Below are 22,567 nucleotides of genomic sequence, written 5' to 3' on the forward strand. Positions count from 1 at the left end.
TAAAAATAATACATTTCATTAAAACCACCGTTGGGTACATGAGGACCGACATTATCAATTGTTATGCCTTTATCAATAAGTATGTATTTCTGTTGCACACTGGTGGTCCCAAGCCCTAGGGAATAAGACTCTCTTACTGGACAGGAAACTGTTGGGTTGATGGGACATAGACCAGGTTGCCAGGCCTCAAACCTCAACTTGAGAAATCAAGTAAAGTAAAAATAATCTCAAATAGAGCATACAGGAGGTTTTATAAGCAAGATGTCATGCCTGCAATTAGACAGCACATTTAGATTTGGGTAAGGTGGAGAAAAGGTAGATTTAACCTGCAGTAAATGCACCTACAGTCGGGCAAAAAAGTATTTAGTCAGCCACCAATTGTGCAAGTTCTCCCACTTAAAAAGATGAGAGAGGCCTGTAATTGGCATCATAGGTAGACCACAACTATGAGAGACAAAATGAGAAAAAAAAATCCAGACAATCACATTGGCTGATTTGGAAAGAATTTATTTGCAAATTATGGTGGAAAATAAGTATTTGGTCACCTACAAACAAGCAAGATTTCTGGCTCTCACAGACCTGTACCTTCTTCTTTAAGAGGCTCCTCTGTCCTGCACTCATTACCTGTATCAATGGCACCTGTTTGAACTTGTTATCAGTATAAAAGACACCTGTCTACAACCTCAAACAGTCACACTCCAAATTCCACTATAGTGAAGACCAAAGAGCTGTCGAAGGACACCAGAAACAAAATTGTAGACCTGCACCAGGCTGGGAAGACTGAATCTGAAATAGGGAAGCAGCTTGGTGTGAACAAATCAACTGTGGGAGCAATAATTAGAAAATGGAAGACATACAAGACCACTTATAATCTCCCTCGATCTGGGGCTCCACGCAAGATCTCACCCCATGGGGTCAAAATGATCACAAGAACGGTGAGCAAAAATCCAAGGACCACACGGGGGGACCTAGTGAATGACCTGCAGAGAGCTGGGACCAACGTAACAAAGGCTACCATCAGTAACACACTACGCCGCCAGGGACTCAGATCCTGCAGTGCCAGACGTGTCCCCCTGCTTAAGCCAGTACATGTCCGGGCCCGTCTGAAATTTGCTAGAGAGCATTTGGATGATCCAGAAGAGGATCGGGAGAATGTCATATGGTCAGATGAAACCAAAATAGAACTGTTTGGTAGAAACACAACTCGTCTTGTTTGGAGGAGAGAGAATGCTGAGTTGCATCCAAAGAACACCATACCTACTGTGAAGCATGGGGGTGGCAACATCACGCTTTGGGGCTGTTTCTCCGCAAAGGGACCAGGACGACTGATCCATGTACAGGACAGAATGAATGGGGCCATGTATTGTGAAATTTTGAGTGCAAACCTCCTTCCATCAGCAAGGGCATTGAAGATGAAACGTGGCTGGGTCTTCCAACATGACAATGATCCCAAACATACCTCCCGGGCATAGAAGGAGTGGCTTCGTAAGAAGTATTTCAAGGTCCTGGAGTGGCCTAGCCAGTCTCTAGATCTCAACCTCATAGAAAACCTTTGGAGGGAGTTGAAAGTCCGTGTTGCCCAGCGACAGCCCCAAAACATTGCTGCTCTATAGGAGATCTGCATGGAGGAATGGGCCAACATACCAGCAACAGTGTGTGCCAACCTTGTGAAGACTTACAGGAAACGTTTGACCTCTGTCATTGCCAACAAAGGATATATAACAAAGTATTGAGATGAGCTTTTGATATTGACCAAATACTTATTTTCCACCATAATTTGCAAATAAATTCTTTCCACATCAGCCAATGTGATTGTCTGGATTTTTTTTCTCATTTTGTCTCTCATAGTTGAGGTCTACCTATGATGCCAATTACAGGCCTCTCTCATCTTTTTAAGTGGGAGAACTTGCACAATTGGTGGCTGACTAAATACTTTTTTGCCCCACTGTATATAGAGAATGTAGCATGCAAATGTTTTTTTTTTTTCAATTACAGTGGGCTTCTATAAGTGCTCTAATCCGACTGTAAACTCAGAATACAGGACAGTTGATACACCCAATAAAAACAGGTAATAGTAATGTTTTTTCCCTTTAAATACATTAAATACAGAAAACGTGCCGTCGCATGTAATATTTTGAAATATACCAGATGCATGTTTCAGTTTGAAAATGCTGCACATGCATAACGGATATGGCCGACAGTACCTAGCTTGTTTTGGAAAGACTGCTACATTTTATTGAAGGAAGCAGTTATAACAAATACACTTTTGAAATCTCACTCCCTGAAGAATATAAAAACATTAATCAACGACATAGAGTGATACCATGTTTTTTGTTCTTCTGACGTAAACCCTAACTGCCGGCCAAAACTTTTTTTTAGTTATGCATAGAGTAGGAAGGGCAAGAACTAGGTTTTATTGATGTGTCCCCATTGTGGGGATCACACATCCCTTAATATCCTTGTGTTGACCTATATGTAAGGGTGTGACCAGGACAGAAATTGAGGGAAAATGTTCCCAACATGGATAGAGACTGCAATATAAACCAAAAAATGGATCCATATATAGAGCTAAATAAAGCTTTGGATAGAGTTGGACTTTAAATGTGAATTGTATACTCTTACATTTTTTTAACTATATAATATATGTAAAAATTATGAACTTCAGTTGAATTTTGAACTTAAAATAATTTATAAAAAAAAGTTGCTGTCAGGCATAAAGTTTATTAATAATCTAGACTAAAAATTCCTATTGGCCCATCACTTTGACAGGCTGCCTCACTGGCCAACTGGAGTTGCGTTGGGCAGGATGGCTTGGCTTTGATGCTGCTTTTGAATCTTCCTATCAGAATGATTCAGGCTGCTGGAGGCATGAGGATGCCTGAACTTTACGCATGAAAGAAGTTTACTTTTAAGTGACAGTTGCTTGAAATAATCTTGTCACTTTGTGCTAATGCACTATAAAACTATTTTAGTGAACAATTGCAAGGGTAGCCACCACACTCTTATGTTTGGAGTAAATTGAAAGACTTGAGAAAGATGGACTGAGCTTCATTGAAATGCTGACAATAAAAACACTGCTGTTTTTGATCTTTCTCCTTTGCAAGACCTGTAAGTGTCTCTAAACCAGTTTTGGATTTATATGAAACTATTTTAGTGCATAGGTTGTAATAATCTATATCTATAGCTGTGCCTTTCTATTCCTAGATTGTAAGCTCCAAGGAGCAGGGCCCTCGAACCCCTTGTGTATCGCACTGTATTGTTATTGTAGTGTCTCATGTATTGTCCCCCATTGTAATGTACAGAACTGAGGGAACTGTTGGCGCTATATAAATACTATATAATAATAATAATCCTCTTCTCTCCATTCAAGTTTCTCAAACCTGGCCTGTCTGACTAAAAACAGTAGACTCTATCATTTCTAATGATTGGTAGGGAGACCATAACACTTTTTGGAGTAACACATTTTATATCTATCTCAAAAGACTATTTGACTTGAAATAATTACGTAATTTGGTACTACAGATGTATGCATTAATCTAATTTAAATACAAATTTAAATGATATTCAAATTTTAATGAGAGATCCACTTTAAAAAGTTTAGATAAACATATGAATTGTATGTAATTGTACATTCTTCCTATAACGTGTGGTATATTAAAATAATGCATAGTGGCTTTTATTTATCCATCAGTATTTTGCTGCAGGAAAGTTAGGGATGTCTTTTCTTTTTAAGCAATAGAAGAAAAACTAGAGGGTGCCAATGATTTAAATCCACAGTGTCTGTGGCCAAGTAACATTAATATAAAAACAAGGAAGTATTTCTAGGCAAAGTGATACAATAAATAACTATAGGGTTAGAAGCAATATGATACACTGTTCCATGCTATTCAGCAGAATTATTACTGATACTAAATTGTTCTGTTTGAAAAATTGACACAAGACTCGCATGAAGCACGTTTAACAAAAAAGCCACAAAGGCTTTGCAAGATCTTTGCTAAATCCTATTTTAAATAGGTCTTCTCTGAGTTATTTAAAGTGATTTTAGGAAAGAAAAATGTAACAAAATCTAAGTCATGAAACCTGTCACATTGTAAAGTGCTTAGATCTATTGAATGTTAGAAAAATGAACAATATAAGCTCCCTTGTAAAAGTGACACTTCACCTTTAGATTGTACACTTTCCTAAACAAGGCTTTTGTGTCTGGCAAATGGTGTTTGCTGACATATTTTATTCTGCTACTGTTACCTGCTTATTTTACAAAGGGTCTCATTTAAAAAGCAGCAGTATGGCTGCAAAAAAAAACCTCTGCACATTTATAATGCACACTGATGTGCTTTACAAATGTGCCCTGTGCTTCGCAGGATTTGGGACTCTGAAATCGGCTGAGCACAGTCACATTGAATGGAATATTTAAAAAAAAAGCAGGGGGACAACCTGGTCATGTGACAAAGTCACAAGATTGTCTCCCCTCCAATCACACACTGCATTGAGAAAAACAAACTCTACTGGGCTTCATACCACTGGCCAAATCTTTTGAATGGGATCACAGTGTGCATAACAGAGTGAATTAGTGATTTCTGCTCTCTATTACACATAAGCATCTATAGTGCATAGCGGCACTGCAGATATTACTGTTATTAAAGCCCAGTTGAGCAACCTGAGTAGAGATGCATGACCCCCCCCCCCCATGAATGCTACAGAGAAAGACCCTTTTTCTCTGTATGTAGAAACATTTGTCTCATTGCAGAGGTTCAACATGTCCTTTGCTCTGTCAGAGCTAATGCTCTAAAATGAGCAGTAAGCATAAGATTTACTGATATCATTGGACAGCACAATGGCTAAATGGTTAGCGCTTCCACCTGCCGGTACTAGGGTCTTTGGTTTGAATCCCAACCATGGCACCACCTGCCTGGAGTTTGCATGTTCTCCCTGTGCCTGCGTGGCTTTCCTGTATGTACTCTGGTTTCCTTCCACATTCTGAAGACATGCTGGTAGGTTAAGTAGTTCCTGACTAAATTGGCCCTAGTATGGATATGTATGAATGTGAGCTAGGGACTTTAGATTGTATGCCCATGAGGGTTAGGGACTGATGTGAATATATATATAAATATATATGAAAAGTGCTGCATAAATTGACCATGACATTTACGTACCTATAAAAAATGTCATTACTATATGTCTGATTCACTAGATGGCATGGCAGACCTCTAAAGAGAGATTATTTCTTCCACACAGAGGTGGCATAGGATAGGTTTCTATACTCAGGATATGGCAGCTTTTTAAAGAAGAACAGCTGTAAGACTTTGAACACCACTTGTTTGGTGGACATGAAGTATTTAGTTGATTTTAAGTGAACATTTGATTTGGACTTAATAGTAACAGCTACAACACAAGATTGAAAAAACCCACTGTATATATCTCTAATGTTTGTTGGACCAAGGGGGTTTTCATGTTGGAGCAGTAATCCCTATACAATGTGCACTAAAGAGTTTTTCTATATTACTGTCCAGCTGTTTTGTAACTGGCTTCATCGATTGTGTATGTATATTGACCTAATTGTTCTTCCTGATTGTGCTCAGCACTTGTATAACCTGACAATTTTCTTTTTTGCCCTGTGCTAATGGATAGATATGACATGTATTTAGTGTAACACCTCTTTGTTGGCTTCTATAGCCATGTTAATGTGTTATTTTGTGAAAATCTAATAAACTTAGATTAAACATAAAAAAAACACTGTAAGCCATATAAAAAAATGTTGCTTAGTTTTATACTTACCGATAGAAAACAGCATAGTCAACAGTGGAGTGACAGTTTTGAAAGTCCCAGGACTTTAACTTCTGGCATTCTCTGTGAGCTCGAAGTTTCACCTTAACAGTCCCTTGGCACAGCTCTGGCACAGTCTTCCTACGAGGGCGGTTACAGAATTCATTAGATTCGACTCTCCAGGAATCTCCAAAGTCATCCACATCAAACTTGAAGTTTCCATCACTACCTATGAGATCATCCCGCTTGTGTCCATTGTAGTTGCCACAAAGACCACAAAGCTTCCCTTTTAAATGAGGAGCGGCCATCACTTCTACAAAGCTGTCTCCATCCCAGGAAATTTCCAGCCCTAACATACAAAAATGAAAATTGCATAAATCTAATGAATTTAAATTAAGTCAATTAGCAATATTACAGAAACTATCATGCAATTACACAGAGCTTTATAATAAAATTGTTTGAAGCCGAAGTCCCAAAAAAACAACAGAGAGACTACATATATACGGGCTGTTATATCTGTCAAAGGATTTGCTTTTATGTCCATCAAGTTCTAAGATTTACACAGCTCTCTCACATAGCATAGTTCTGTCTATCAGGGCAGGAGACCCGCTTTCTCTTCTACAGTTATGTAACATTTACAGGTCTTGTACCTCACCCAGCTTGTGACTGGACAGTGAAAGGAGAAGCAGCACATTGTCAAGCACATCTCTGTCACTTTCTCTTTATATCAGCTGTGGGAACTCGCTTCAAATTGGTAGAGCTTCTTCAAAGCACACGGCAACTCGCTTATTTTTAAGGGCCTTTTTGCCCACTTTTATTTAAATGAAAGTCCTGTAACATAAAGGTTTCCCGCGCAGGGGTTTCCACCATCACACAAATGCAAACAATACTCAGCCTTCTGGCTCTCTCAGATATCCCGCTTTATATATATGTCTCCTACAGACGCCTTCCACGAGGTTGCTTTTGCCCACAGCAAACTTCTAGCACACAGCTAGTCTGGCTTCCACCTCTCCTTGGTGAAGCCCACCTGACTCCAAGGCAGAGACCTCCCGTCTGCCGGGGTGGAGCCCTCCTGACTCCGTCTGCCGGGGTGGAGCCCAGAATCATGGCCTGGCCTCCACTAAAAGGCCTGCACACACCTGTGCAATCAGCACGCTGGCTGCTCCCAAAATATGGGCCCAGGATTGGAGATTTCATCCCTCCCAAATCTCTAAGAAATCTCCAGGCTACAGGTCCCAAAACAGGCTTTACAAACCAAAGAGGAAACTGATAAACCAGTTTCCTCTGCATTATGAAATCTGCCTGGAGCCCCTCAACCTGCATGGTTGAGAATCCTGGGTCTCCATCATGCTTTCTACCGTGGCACGATACCGTACTGCCACACAGCATACATCTGGAACTGTAGCAGAGCTGATTGGCTCTTTGTACTGTTGTTGTTCCTCCCTCCCTCAACCTGAGCTCTGCTGTACAGGGGATTGCAAGACACTAATATCTGGTCAGATTCATCTACTTACACTGTGATCTAGATGCACTGCTTCTATTGGTGTATTATAAGACAGTTAAGTTGATTGAGGAGCAGATGAAAGACTCTCAAGATAAAAAAAATAAACAAGTTAAAGTTGTTGGTAAAAAGTGGTAAGTAAAAAACCTTCTGTGTGCATCAGCCCCTCAGCCACCATAATATTTAACTGAGCGCCGTCGTGATCTAGCAATGTGCACAAGAGCATCGGCTCTTCGGGGACTCTCCTTCCTAACTGGCTGAAACACTCACAGCTACTGAGCCGATGAGGAGAGAGCAACGGGGCTGAGCAGCATCTCTGTGTGTGAATGGACACACAGAGCAGCGGCTCCGGAGTGAGCCTGATTGGGTGCCCCCATAACAAGCTGCTTGCTCAGGATCGCTTGGCAGGAGGGTGGGGGCAGGAGCGCCAGAGAAGATGATTGGGTCTTCTCTGTGCAAAACCACTGGACACAGCCGGCAAGTATAACATGTTAGTTTTTTAATTGCCTTCAATATCATTTTAAGCTAAGAGTGATTACCCCCTTAGGGAGAAGAGGTCCATCACCTTAAGACACTAGCAAAAAAACGAGGACTCACAGATTGGGGTAGGTTTTAGGAGGTCACCCAGAGGGTGTGTCTTCAAAAGCTTGCCAGTGTCCAATCACCTGAATGTATGAGCCTATAACCCAGGGTGTATGAATACTCAGCCTGTGTCCTCTATTTTACGATCAAGATATAACGTTTGTGTTTTCATGAGCTTTCTGTGGCTGCTGTATAAATATTTTCTGTGTGTAATAGATGGAATATATATTGTATAGTCAACAGTATTTATTTAGAAAACTGCAGTTTCACCAAGGCTTGAAATGTACTACAGCAAAATAGTTTTTTTTTTTTTAATAAGTAAACCAAAGACTTTAACTGTAACAATTTGCCAGCAAATAATAATAAATCTTCAGTACAAATGTCTTTACATGCACTTATTACATCCTTATAGTCTCCAACAGACATCTCTTTGTAGAACTGCTAAGAGCTATACTGTATACATAAGGCCAGAACACACAGATGTTTCTCATGCACGACAATGTGGATTGTTCCAAAATAAAATTATGCTGTTTTTAATAACAAACATTCAGCTGCTGAATTTGATTATAAGATAAAAGGCATAATAATTTGTTTATGTAAAAAAAGTATTATTCTAAAGTCCATCAGCACTCTCGCTGGGCATATTTTAATAATCTACTTGTAGAAATGGAAACAGATTAAATGCTTGGTTACTATAACACTTGTAATGTTGTAGGTATTCCAGTTATGTCAATTTCTAGGGTCCCATTCAAGAAGCTGTAGGTCCCACTGAGGCTCATGAAAATCTATTATTAAAGCCACTGGCAGGAGTCTGGCTTTGTGGCTATTACAGTAAATTAATTAATAAGGCCCTTGGAAGAATTTCTACTGTTTAAGACAAATGTGCTTTGTTGCCAGTGACACATCTCAATGATTGATGCTTTTGAAAGCGGTTTTAAAACACATCATAAAGCTAATTTCTAAATGGCAATGCAAATTTGGAAGTAACTTGACTCTTTTTGGCTTCGCTGCATGATCTTAGGTCATTGTTGCTTTAGTAATTTTTGTCCCAAAGTCCCTTTTTGCTGGCCTTTGCTAACATTAAGTTGGTATTAAAATTAATAAAGTAACTGATAAACACAATTAGGGGGTAATATAATTTAGGCACCAAAAGCAGTTTAAAAAATTGGATGAAACAACAATATTATATATCCTCAACAGTACTGTAAGTAAATTAAAGTAAATTAAAGCCACACTTAAGGAAAAAAAACATTGTGCAATGGGCCCCTCCTCCACATTGCAAGGTTTAAAATATTTGTTACCCCAACACTTCATATTCCTGATATGTGTCTGTTGTACCATTGCTTATGTTAAAAAGTATCCTGTTCTCTTTGTATTGCTTTGTGTAGAATACCTGCTGATCTAGCCAGTCCATCTGCTTTTCTATTGTTGCAAACTGACCATGCTAGACATGAGAGCACATCCATCCTCCATCATAGTGTGATCAGTTTTCTGGCTGTGCTAGGAGCACAGATTGTCTGTCCTTCAATGGCCAAGACTTCTGCTTACAACAACACCCCTCCCCCCTCCTGCACATCTCTTCACTGGGAAGATCAGTTTATTGCTGTTTCTCTGTCTCCTGCTGACACCACCCTCTCCCCCCCCCCTGCAGTCTCTTCCCCATCACCTCTCTAAGCCCCTTATGCAGCTGAGAACAAAGGTTAGGTGATCACTTAAAGAAAAATAAAAAAGGTATTTATATTTTTTATATATACCCAAATGTTTTGCCTTGCATTTCTATTTTAAACTAAATTGGTTGTTTTACCTGGTAAAGGTTAAAATATATAAAAGCAAATGGAAACCACCCAAACATATAACTGGCTTAGCAGCAAACAGCACATGGAAGGGTGATGCATGTCAAAAGACAACAAACAAAAATTCCCAGTTCACTTACCAGCCAGCCTGCAACAAACCGAATTGACCCTAATAGTTCACGTTAAATGCAAGAGGTTTCGTTTGCACACATTTGCAAATACATGCGTAAGCTGCAGTGGCCACGTCACGGCACCCCAGTGTACTGCAGTCCTAACTCTATAATTTTGAGAGTCTCCTGAGTTGGGCACATATATAATAATGGATAGATTAAGGGCAGGTATGCCTAGAGCAGTGTTTCTCAACTCCAGTCCTCATGGACCCCCAACAGGTCATGTTTTCAGGATTTCCCTCAGATGAAACAGCTGTGGTAATTACTAAGGCAGTGAAACTGATCAAATCACCTGTGCAAAATAATGGAAATCCTGAAAACATGACCTGTTGGGGGTCCATGAGGACTGGAGTTGAGAAACACTGGCCTAGAGGGAGCCCACCCTTCTTTAAAGGTATAGGGACACACTGGACACTCAGCAATAGCACAAAGGCAGATAAGGTATCTAGTGCATCTCCTCACCAATTCAACAATAGTACAAAAAAAATGGCAACCACCCCAACCTATAACTGGCCTTTGCAGGAAGGAGCACATGGGAGGGCAAAGGCCAGTTATAGGTTGGGGTGGTTGCCATTTGTTTGTACTATTGTTGAATTGGTGAGGAGATGCACTAGATACCTTATCTGCCTTTGTGCTATTGCTGAGTGTCCAGTGTGCCCCTATACCTTTAAAGAAGGGTGGGCTCCCTCTAGGCATACCTGCCTTAATCTATCCATTATTATATATGTGTCTAAAAAAACAACAACAACAACAACAACAAAAATTCCCAGCTCACTTACTAGCCAGCCTGCGACAAACTGAATTGACTTTGTTTAATGCCATCAATTCCTGAGTATTTCCTCCCCTCCTATCACATTCTACATGACATACAGTACATTTAAATGTAGTGGGGGTAGTGAGACCCCTATGTAAATAGCCACATCAGGAAAGCAAACCTGGTAACCCATTCACAGATTTTTGATCAGTTTGATCAAAGTCATTGGGTGGTTTAAAGGTTACAGTGGGAATCCAAGTAAAGTTTTACATAAAACTAATGTGGAATTGTTATTTCAAAAGTCATTTTTAATATTTTAAATATTCATTTTTCATTAAAATAATGCTTGGTGATCCTGCCATAAAAGGGTGACAAAGCTCTGTCCCTATTTACCTTAAGAGAGCCTGATTATGCCCACCCTTTCCACCAAGCTGCTCCATTCATAGAAGCCGTACTAGAGCTTCTATGAATGAAACATGATCTATGAATGGAGGACAGGGGGATGATTAATACACCTCTCTTCATGACGAGAGCCTATGATAGTCTCTTAGTTGTATTAACCCTTGCTGCACTGAAAGATTACAGTGGCAGGAGTGGTTGTGGGAGGAATGGATACACAAAAACTAAACAGACTAAAAGACAAGACATTAGCACAAGGGACATATCCTACTGACTGTAAGTTATGACCTTGCGTTGATTTTTCTGTTTTTTTATTTTGGCTGCGCTTAGATATTAACCACTTCCCTCCAGAGGATTTACCCCCCTTCCTGACCAGGCCATTTTTTGCAATACAGCGCTGTCTTATTTTAACTGACAATTGAGCGGTCATGCAATGCTGTACATAATGTAATGTAAATGATGTAATTTTTTTCTCACAAATAGAGCTTTCTTTTGGTGGTATTTGAGCATCTCTGAGTTTTTTATTTTTTTGTGCTATAAACAAAAAAAGGCCGTCAATAAAAACATTTTTTACTTTTTGCTATAAAACATATCCAATAGAAAAATTAAAAAAATTGCTTTTCTTCATAAATTTAGGCCAAAATGTATTCTGCTACATGTCCTTGCTAAAAACAAAATCCCAATATGTGTAAATTAATTGGTTTATGTGAAAATTATAGCATCTACAAATAGCGGTATATATACTGGAATTTTTATTTATTTATACTAGTAATGGCAGCAATCAGCGACTTATAGCGGGACTGCGGCGGGCATTGTGACACTGGGTGGGAACTGACTAACGGACACTGCCATCTCCAGTGACACTAATAGCACTGACACTGTACTAATGACACTGGGCAGGAAGGTGTTAACATCTGGGGCGATCAAAGGGTTAACTGTGTGTTGTGTTGCGTTGTGCTTACTCTGTGCTGTTTTACCAGGGATACATGCTGGTTTCTCTCTCTGCTTTGCAGAGAGAGAGAAACCAGCATGTCCATGCTGACAGGAGAGAGATCTGTGACACACAGATCTCTCCCCTCTCAGCTTTAGTGACGATCACCAAGAATCGTCGTCTGGGACTCGGTGATTGACATCCGCTGCAACCAATGGTAGCGCGGGTAGGGCGGCGAGTGCGCCCCCTATCAGGAACTACAAAATCACATATATATACAGTCATGGCCGAAATTGTTGGCACCCTTGATATTTCTCCAGGAAATCATGTATTTCTCACGAAACGTATTGCATTAACACATGTTTTGCTATACACATGTTTATTCCCTTTGTGTGTATTGGGACAAAACAAAAAAAGGGAGGAAAGAAAGCAAATTCGACATAATGTCACACAAACCTCCAAAAATGGGCTGGACAAAAGTATTGGCACCCTTTCACAACTGCGGATAAATAAGAATGTTACAAGCATGTGATGCTCCTGTAAACTCACCTGGGGCAAGTAACAGGTGTGGGCAATATAGAAATCACACCTGAAAGCAGATAAAAAGGAGAGACGTTCACTTAACCTTTGCATTGTGTGTCTGTCTGTGCCACACTAAGCATGGACAACAGAAAGAGGAGACGAGAACTGTCTGAGGACCTGAGAACCAAAATTGTGGCAAAATATCAACAATCTCAAGGTTACAAGTCCATCTCCAGAGAACTAGATTTGCCTTTGTCCACAGTGCGCAACATTATCAAGAAGTTTGCAACCCATGGCACTGTAGCTAATCTCCCTGGTCGTGGACGGATGAGGAAAATTGATGAAAGATTGCAACGCAGAATAGTCCGGATGGTGGATAAGCAGCCCCAAACATGTTCCAAAGACATTCAAGCTGTCCTGCAGGCTCAGGGAGCATCAGTGTCAGCGCGAACTATCCGTCGACATTTAAATGAAATGAAACGCTATGGCAGGAGACCCAGGAGGACCCCACTGCTGACACAGAGACATAAAAAAGCAAGACTACAGTTTGCCAAAATGTACTTGAGTAAGCCAAAAGCCTTCTGGGAAAACGTCTTGTGGACAGATGAGACCAAGATAGAGCTTTTCGGTAAAGCACATCATTCTACTGTTTACCGAAAACGGAATGAGGCCTACAAAGAACAAAACACAGTACCTACGGTAAAATATGGTGGAGGTTCAATGATGTTTTGGGGTTGTTTTGCTGCCTCTGGCACTGGGTGCCTTGACTGTGTGCAAGGCATCATGAAATCTGAGGATTACCAAAGGATTTTGGGTCGCACTGTAGGGCCCAGTGTCAGAAAGCTGGGTTTGCGTCCAAGATCCTGGGTCTTCCAGCAGGACAATGACCCCAAACATACGTCAAAAAGCACTCAGAAATGGATGGCAAAGAAGCGCTGGAGAGTTCTGAAGTGGCCAGCAATGAGCCCAGATCTAAATCCCATTGAACACCTGTGGAGAGATCTTAAAATTGCTGTTGGGAAAAGGTGTCCTTCCAATAAGAGAGACCTGGAGCTGTTTGCAAAGGAAGAGTGGTCCAAAATTCCGGGTGAGAGGTGTCAGAAGCTTATTGATGGTTATAGGAAGCGACTGATTTCAGTTATGTTTTCCAAAGGGTGTGCAACCAAATATTAAGTTAAGGGTGCCAATACTTTTGTCCAGCCCATTTTTGGGGTTTTGTGTGACATTATGTCATATTTGCTTTTCTGCCTCTGTTTTATATTTGTTCCAATACATACAAAGGGAATAAACATGTGTATAGCAAAACATGTGTTAATGCAATACCTTTTTTGTGTGAAATACTTGATTTTCAGGAAAAATATCAAGGGTGCCAACAATTTCGGCCATGACTGTATATATATATATACGTGATTTTGCGCAGAATGGCCACCCTGTAGCAGTATATCTGCTATAGGGCGGACAAGTGGTTAAGGATGGCTCCCTTTTCCCAGTGAAAAGGGATCAAATCTTTCACTGCATATTATGTCATTATTACAAAAAAGTTAAGTACTTAATAAAACTAAAAACTTGCAACACTAAGTGGTTCCTTCATGCACTGTTTGCATTCTACACATTGTAAATCAAAATGCCAACAAAAGTGCTTATTACTATCACATTTCCAAAATAAAAAATAACAACGTACAGATACAACTCTGCCAATGTATAACATTTTCTATAGGTCTGACCCAGACATGGTCAGGATATCTTGCCAAAAGTGCAACATCTTTTATTACAAGAGCTCAAAGGTTCCTTTGTGTTTACAGGGCCCATTTCACTGACATCTGCTATAGTGTTTTAACGCTGTCTTTAACAGTTTGTGTCCACAGTGCAGGTCAGGCCATAAAACACACTGGGGGCAACCCTCAAGACTTAAGCAGAGATGATAAAGGTAACAAGCTTTTCCTGAGCATGCAGAAATGTTTCACATAGTTATTCAAATGCCATATGTGGATAGTGCATTCTTCAAGGCAGAATACCTCTAGCTTGTACTAAACTTAAAGCTAAACTCCAGACAGATATAACAGACAAACGTTATAGCAGCTCATTAATAAATCATACAATGTATATTTTAATGCAACTGAATTTGATTTGGTATCAACTTTTTGCAATCCCCTATACAACAGCATTCAGACTAGAAGAAGACATGCAAATGAGTTAATAAGAAACACTCTAATGGGAGAAGAAATCAGAGTGAAAAGAGAGATGGCCTTATCAGTTTGTTGCTGCTCTTTAAATGTCTAATCAGCAGGCCGAAGGATAAAGAAGAATTTCAGCCGAGTTTGCAGAAAGTAAAAATCAGCAGCTGCAAGTACCGTACCTGCTGACTTTTACAAAACAGTACTTTCCAGACAATGGTGTCCAGCACCTTCCTGCAAGCAAAAATGTTCAATGCAGTCTTCAGGTCTAGCGTCACTATCTTGGATTTGGGAGCAGACTGTGATTGCACATTAGTGAGGTGTGTGCTTTGGAGAAGACTTTTCCAAAGCCTTCTAGGATGTATGACGTAAGTGGGAGAGTGGGCTTACCCAGCAAATGTCATCCCACCAGGACAAGGAATACGGAAGTGGGAGTAGGTACCTTATTGAAATGGTACTTTCTACTTAGAAAAATAAAAATTATTTCCAAATTTGTTCAAGGAAGGATAGCCTGGACTAAGCAATCCACAAAAGGAGAGTGAAAGTCCATTTTAAAGTTGAACGAAACTCTCCTCCTATCATTTGCAGCAAAGGAAGCTTCCATCCTAGCTTCAATTTGATCTGCGGTTGCTATGGTGCTGCATATGTGATCAGTTATGTCAACAGCCATTTGATGATTTGTCAGTTCATTTGAGAGCATTTACAGCACGTCTTCAAATTTACTGTTTTTCGAAACAGTTACATTGATGGGTTTAGTCCCACTTTAACTGTTAGTGGTGGCGTCCACCTGGCTGTGCTGCATTATGAGACTGAGAAATCTAATAAACGGCTGGACAGAAATATTACATTACATTGAGTTTATACAGCGCCAAAGGGTTTGCTCAGAGCTGTACAAAAGAGGGGGGCAATACACAAAACAGTACAGCAACAACAAACAGCACATGAGGGGTTAGAGGGCCCTACTCTTTCGAGCTTACAATCTAGGAGGGAGGGGGTAGTGGTACAGGAGGAAGTGGCTGTGGGGGATGGAGTGGTAGGAGGAATGAAGGAGAACAGCTGTTAGGTGAGGGTGGGGTAGGCTTCCCTGAAGAGGTGGGTTTTCAGGGAGCGCCTGAAGGTGAGGAGTGAAGGTGACAGTCTGATGGATTGGGGTAGTGAGTTCCAGAGGATGGGGGAGGACCTGGAGAAGTCTTGCAGTCATGCGTGGGAGGAGGAGAACAGGGAGCAAGATAGAAGGGTACGGGTAGGGTGGTACTTGGGAATCAGGTTGGTGAGGTTGGTGAGGTTGTTAGATGCGGTGTTGTGAATGGCTTTGTAGGTCACAGTTAGTAGTTTGAATTTGATGCGTTGGGCAATCGGGAGCCAGTGGAGAGATAGGCAGAGGGGGGTGGCAGAGGTGGAGCGGTTGGTGAGGTGGATGAGTCTGGCCGCTGAGTTCAGGATGGTCTTGAGAGCCTGCACTGGGGTAGGCGGTGAGAAGGGAGTTGCAGTAGTCAAGGCGTGAGATAATCAGGGAGTGTACGAGTAGTTTAGTGGTGTCTGGGGCAAGGTGCGTATCTTGGCGATCTTGCGGATGTGGAGCCTGCATGTGTTTGTAAGTGATTTGACATGAGGTTGGAAGGAAAGGTTTGAGTCCAGAATGACGCCAAGGACTTTGGCTTGCAGGGCGGGATTGATGGTGGTGTTGTTGGTAGTGGTGGATAGGATGGGGGGGGGGGGGCGTGGGAAATACAGATCATTTGTTAGGTAAAACAGCTCTCATATACTGTATGCATTTCATCTTTGTGTTTAGCTGTTTAACTGGCACTCAGTTATAAATTTGAATCATATATATCAGAATTGCCAGAAAGGAAATGTTCTTCAATTCCAGGGCAGGATCACCTTTCCTAACAAGTAATACTGTATTGAAGCAGACATATCTATACATTAGAACACATTAGACCTATCTACACATTAGAGCACATTAAACCTACATTATCCTCATTTTGAGCTACACAGTTGTATAGTTTGTTTTATACCAGATTGTAAGCTCGAAAGAGCAGGGCCCTCGAACCCCTCGTATACTGTTTTGTTACTGTATTGTCTCATGTACTGTCCACCACTACTCTGTACAGTGCTGAGCAAACTTTCTGGCGCTATATAAATACTGTATAATAATAATAATACCATTAACTGGCTAGCTATCATCAAAGCAGACTCAAATAGTGGGTAGTGATAATGTGAATAGATTGTTTGCTGACAAATAATTTCACCACATTCTTCTGAGTGCACATACACCCGTGCAACCACAAAAGTGGAAAGAATTTTACAAAGGAATATTCTCAAGACAAGTTAGATCAACTTCTGCCAAATGGGAATGTTGGAAAACATTTGTTGATCAGCAGCTAGAGCCACTATCAGTGTATTCTGACAGTGAATAGTTCCGCTGTCAGAATACAATGTCCCAAAAGTGGGGTTCTTCTATCCACCCCATAGATGGTAATGGTATATACTTTTACATTATATCTAAAAAAAAATGTTTGTGTGATAGCTCTGTTTTGGGGGGGGGGGGGCTTTTAATCTTGAATCTGGATATTAAAAATAAGGAGAGCACCTAGATACTGATCTTCCCGCCACTTCACTTCAAGTTGATTGAAGTGAAACCTGACTGGCCCCATACCTCTGATACAGCTGGCATGGTCAGCAAAACCAGTTTCACTTCAACCCCTTTGTATTTCCAGCAAACTGGAGAGCCCCCCCCCCCCAAAGTTCTGCCTACATGATCAGACCAGGAAGATAATATATGGACATATATGGACATATATACATACATATGATTCTGGACTTATCATGCTTGGACAGAATGGCTAGGTATTGCTTTCTCCATACAAATGTTACTAGTGTTTTGCTAGTGTCTCTGTGATGTGCAACCATGAATTCCGGCCATATAGTGCATGATTTGGCATTTACAGTGACCACTGATGAGGGGGTGGCATTGATTCATATCTGTGCATATCTTATATTACAATACATACAAGTATACGGAAATATACAATCTTTCAGTGAAGTCTTCCAGCACAACTCACCCATACATGTTTACAGAGTCTATGTGATTATGGTGTTCTAGTGAGGCTGAAGTCTGGAACTTGCTATACCTTTCCTCACAGTTATATACATCATGAAGGAGTAGGACTGTATGCATTAATTGGTCTAGTGGATATTCTGTTTAATTTGGAAACGTACTGTATATATTACCTGTGAATAAAGCATTACATTCAATTTGGGACCTATTTTAATTTGGGACTCTATAGACTCTATATTTTGTGGACATTATTGATCATGTCTGTTTAAGATGTCATATATGTCAGCATTGAGGATGCATTATGCATTATGCATTTTGAGGGGTGCCTTTTTTGCAGCTGCTGGGTGTTTTTCTTTTATATATAATAGGCCAGTTATTTTTAATGTATTTTGTTGTGTTTATTTTTTCATTTTTGATATGAAAAAAGTATACATTTAAATAAACTTTATGCCAAGTTGTTTCCCAGTTCTCACCAATAAGATCTTGTATTCTACACTAAATAATAGAGGTAGAGTCAGGATTTTATTGTGCAGATTCCAAAAAGTGAATGAAACATTAGAGCCCGATCTGGGAGAAATTATCAATGAAACAAATTAACCCATGCAGAAAATATCTCTTATGTATTTCTAATGCAAATTTCTGACTCTCATAGATTGCAATGGCCTCTCACCATTTGCTACAGAAAATTCATGTTCATATAATCTATTTAAACAGGTGTATGTATATTGTTTTGGTTTTTTTTTCTCTAATGAAATGTATGATAAATTCACATCTTTAAGGCAATCAGTATGGATTTACAGATGGAATCTTTCCCTAGAACTGGTAGCTCAAACCCTGTGACTGCATCCCTGTTTTCATCATTTTTACTGCTTCTTCAAAAATTTGACAATGAGACTGGGTTCATGCTAATTCCGGGCAGGAAACTCTGTGAATCCTGTGCTTTTCCGGCACCACATTGCAATCGCATGGCGTTCTTGCGATCTGGTGTGGGTGTCAATGTTAAATTAATAAACAAACAAGGGTGGCGCTGTGCTAGCCCTAACCCAATATATAGAGAAGTAGATGTGATCAAAAAGTGGATATGAATCTCTACCTCACTCTTGTGAATCAAAAGAATTAAATTAATACATAATATAATCATACACGTTATCCTAAAATAAATAAAATCATCATGGGAACAAATGCACAATGACATAAATGCAATGTGATAAATATTAAAGTGAGTGCAATCAAATAAATAAAGTGAGTGAATGAATGAACAAATATCACAGTTTTAAACGTCTTGAAACAAATTACTTAAAGATCAAATGTGCCAAAAAAGTGAACAAAACCAATATATAGTGCACAGTCCAAAACCAACTCAGTGTCCAATCCAAAATGCAGCTCAGTGTTTATTCAATCGGTAGCAATGTCCGGAGATCACTCCAACACATGGTTTTGGACTGTGCACTATATATTGGTTTTGTTCACTTTTTTGGCACATTTGATCTTTATGTCATTTGTTTCAAGATGTTTTAAACTGTGATATTTGTTTATTCACTCACTTTATTTATTTGATTGCACTCACTTTAATATTTATCACATTGCCTTTATGTCATTGTGTATTTGTTCCCCTGATGATTTCATTTATTTTAGGATCACATGTATGATTATATTATAAATTAATTTCATTCTTTTGATTCACAAGAGTGAGGTAGAGATTCATATCCACTTTTTGATCACATCCACTTCTCTATATATTGGGTTAGGGTTAGCGCAGCACCACCCTTGTTTGTTTATTATCTCACTATTTGGTATTTTAGTCAGGTGCGAGCAGCCACTCCTGGTTTTTTCTTGTGTTTTTCTGGTGTAACATTGGCAGCGCAGGAGGTTTTCTGTGTTTTAAATGTTAAATTAATGACACCCTGAAACAGATCATAAAATGCAGTGCGATTGGGATTTAGGTGAAGGTAAAAAAAGGGTCCTGCACCTTTTTGGTGTGGATGCAATGCGATTTGAGACATACAAAATGTATGGCTCAAACCAAAACTGTACAGACATCGCATGTAATTCGCATAGGAATGTGGTGCAATTCCTGTGAGATTTACATACGGTGTCCTGCACCGCATTAGTGTGAACCTGGTCTGAAAGCTTCATACCTGACCAAAATGATGTAGAAGGTCTCAAATGACCAGATCAATGGTTAAGCTATAAAACACATGAGAATTTTCTGTGGGCATAATCAGCCATTATCCACCACATAAATATCACTGACAAATATTAGCTTCCTTCCTGACATTTACACTCCTGGTATTTTCATGCATTCAAAATTTAGAAAGCTTTAAGTCTCATTCACTGGTCATTCTGCAAGTGTACTCTAAGAATGTTAAAGGGAATTGTATAGATAGTAAACCAATGTGTATATTTGCTACTCTTACTTAAAGGAATGCGGTTTATAATATCAATTTCAGGGCTGTACTCTGAAATTCGGTGCACATTTTGTAAAGTGATTGTTGATTAATTAGTTTGATCACCCAATCACCATGTCAGAAACTGATTTAAGATCTTGAACAAGAGAATAACTTATTTCCAGTCCTATACAAATATACATCAACCCCAGGTCACAGGGTATGATCGTCATTTGACTTAAGAGGTTGTGGAATTACTGTGGTAACCAAGGGAGCAGAAACAGGAACAGTATCCTTTATGAAATTCAATATTTGCTATAGAACCATAATACTATATAATTGTTCCCTGCGACTTAAAAATGATCACATTACATGAAAAAAAATTGGCTCATTAATTTTACATGCTGTTTAATTCATTTAACAGTAAATAATATTTGCCTGGAACAGTAATGCACTGTGCAGACCAATTCTCAGAGGAATCCTCACTATGTATCTGACACATGTTAATAAGAAGTTTCTCAGTATTCACCTGGTGTTTATCTACAACCAGGATATTACAGTCCCAAATCAGTTTTGTCAAAACAAATTTAAGCTCTTAACACATCTTCTAGGATTCTGTGGACCTGCATGTCTGTTCACTATTGAGCCTGTCCAGGAAATATACCAGATGTTCTAAGCGTTACTTGTTCCCGTGTCCAACAAACTCTCCAACAAAAACTTGTCTGCTCCAGCCATTCATAGGAACTGCCCCATTTACTTCATTAAAATGCCAACTTCTCAGCAATGCATCAAAACTCCCTTTAGTTCAGGTTTTTCTTCCTGAAAATCTGGAAATTGTATTCTAATATACTTGATATATTTAAAAATGTTGAAATAGAAATAATTATACATTTATTTTTAAATACTGCGCTGAGGTCACCTCTACTTCTACATCTCTATAGCTTAGGACAAGACAAATTGAAGAATGGACAGTCTCCCTCAAAAACACAGTACTTTTCCAAATACTTGATTCCAATGGGTCCAGTCCATGATTTCCTCTCAGTTTCTTGAACTTAGGACACCATGTCCAGAGTGTTCTGCCTAGGGACTCGATACCTTACCCTATATGCACAGGAACAAACCACTAAGGGTGTTGATTGAGACCCTCTGGATTTCTGGGCCTTCTGGCCCTTAAAGATGAATTCTAGGTATTGACACTTATACATAGTTACACTGGTTCAGCTTGGACCAATGTAACTATGCATATACCACACCTGGTCAATGCTACTCCAGTGATCTTATTCCTGTGCTAAGCAGCTGACCTGCTGTACTTTAAACATAGGAGTGTTTTGTTTGGCATGTTTTAACCACTTCATGTCCGGCCACTTTTACCCCCTTCCTGTCCAGGCAAATTTTCAGGTTCCAGCGCTGTCACACTTTGAATGACAATTGCGTGGTCATGCAACATTGTACCTATATGAATTTTTTGCATTTTTTTGAGACAGATAAAACTTTATTTTGGTGGTATTTATTCACCACTGGGATTTTTATTTTTTTGCTATAAAAATGAAAAAGTCCAAAAATTTTGAAAAAAAAAGTGTTTTTCTTATAAAATTTTACTAATAATCTTTCTTCATAAATCTTGGCCAAAATGTATTCAGTTATCTTTTTAGTAAAAAATAACCCAAATTAGTTATAACCAAAAATTATAATTTTTCAAAACCATTTTTTACATTTTTATTTTTTTTTTATATTATTATTTATGTTTTTTTTTTAAAACATACTGTCACCCTAGCAGTACAGTGTCACCATAGTGACACTGTAATACTTGTGGGGGGTGATGAAGATTTTTTTTTTTTTGGCATAAAGGCTGTAAAAGCAATCGTTTCTCCTTCTCTCTGTCTGCATTCTTGCAGCCATTGAGAAGTACTGTGTGAGCGGTGATTGGTCAAAGCTTGTCCCATGATACAAGGCTGTTGTGAATAGCCTTGACCAAGTGATCTCTGTAATCATTCCCAGATTTCACAAGTAGTAAGCAATGATGTCAGAAGTGACATCTTGCTTACTACTATTCATGTGATCACTGTTTGGCCAATCAGTGATCACACGATCGAGACCTAACACAGAGGTCCCGTACAGCGATTGGTACGAGCACCGGATTGGTCAGTCCACCCCTGTTCTGTATGTACTTTAAACTGCAGTTTTAGTGGCTCCCATTAATACTGACTGATTTTCTCAGATCAGGGTCTTTGAGAGCTTTAACCCCTTCATGGCCGAGGGTAAAATAAACCTTAACACTCAGACCGAATTTTACAACTTTGACATGTGTTATTAAAACTGTACATATTATCGCAACTTCTTTGTGTATCAAGTGGATTATACCTTGTTTTCTTCAGGACAAATCGGCTTTCATACTGTGATAAATTGTAATGGATAGCTCCTGGTTTTTTTTTTTATTATTATTTTCAAAGGAAAACTGTCCCAAAATAGTAAAAAAAACAAACAATTTTTTTAATTTAGCTGTGTATTTCTTGCTACTACGATATCCTAC

The 22,567-nt window shown here is 39.4% G+C and overlaps 1 protein-coding gene across 1 annotated transcript in view; it reads right to left on the bottom strand.

Annotated features, from left to right (window-relative positions):
• Positions 1-22,567, bottom strand: part of BMPER (BMP binding endothelial regulator) — a 331,942-nt gene that overhangs the window by 59,257 nt on the left and 250,118 nt on the right. The window contains exon 13 of the mRNA XM_089687148.1: positions 5,776-6,112. Within this exon, the coding sequence (XP_089543274.1) occupies positions 5,776-6,112 (337 nt within the window). The remainder of the gene's footprint in view (positions 1-5,775; positions 6,113-22,567) is intronic.

Source organism: Staurois parvus, unplaced genomic scaffold, assembly GCF_062004578.1.
Source record: "Staurois parvus isolate SC_StPar_1 unplaced genomic scaffold, SC_StPar_1.0 ptg000020l, whole genome shotgun sequence".
In the NCBI taxonomy this organism is placed as follows: Eukaryota; Metazoa; Chordata; class Amphibia; order Anura; family Ranidae; genus Staurois; species Staurois parvus.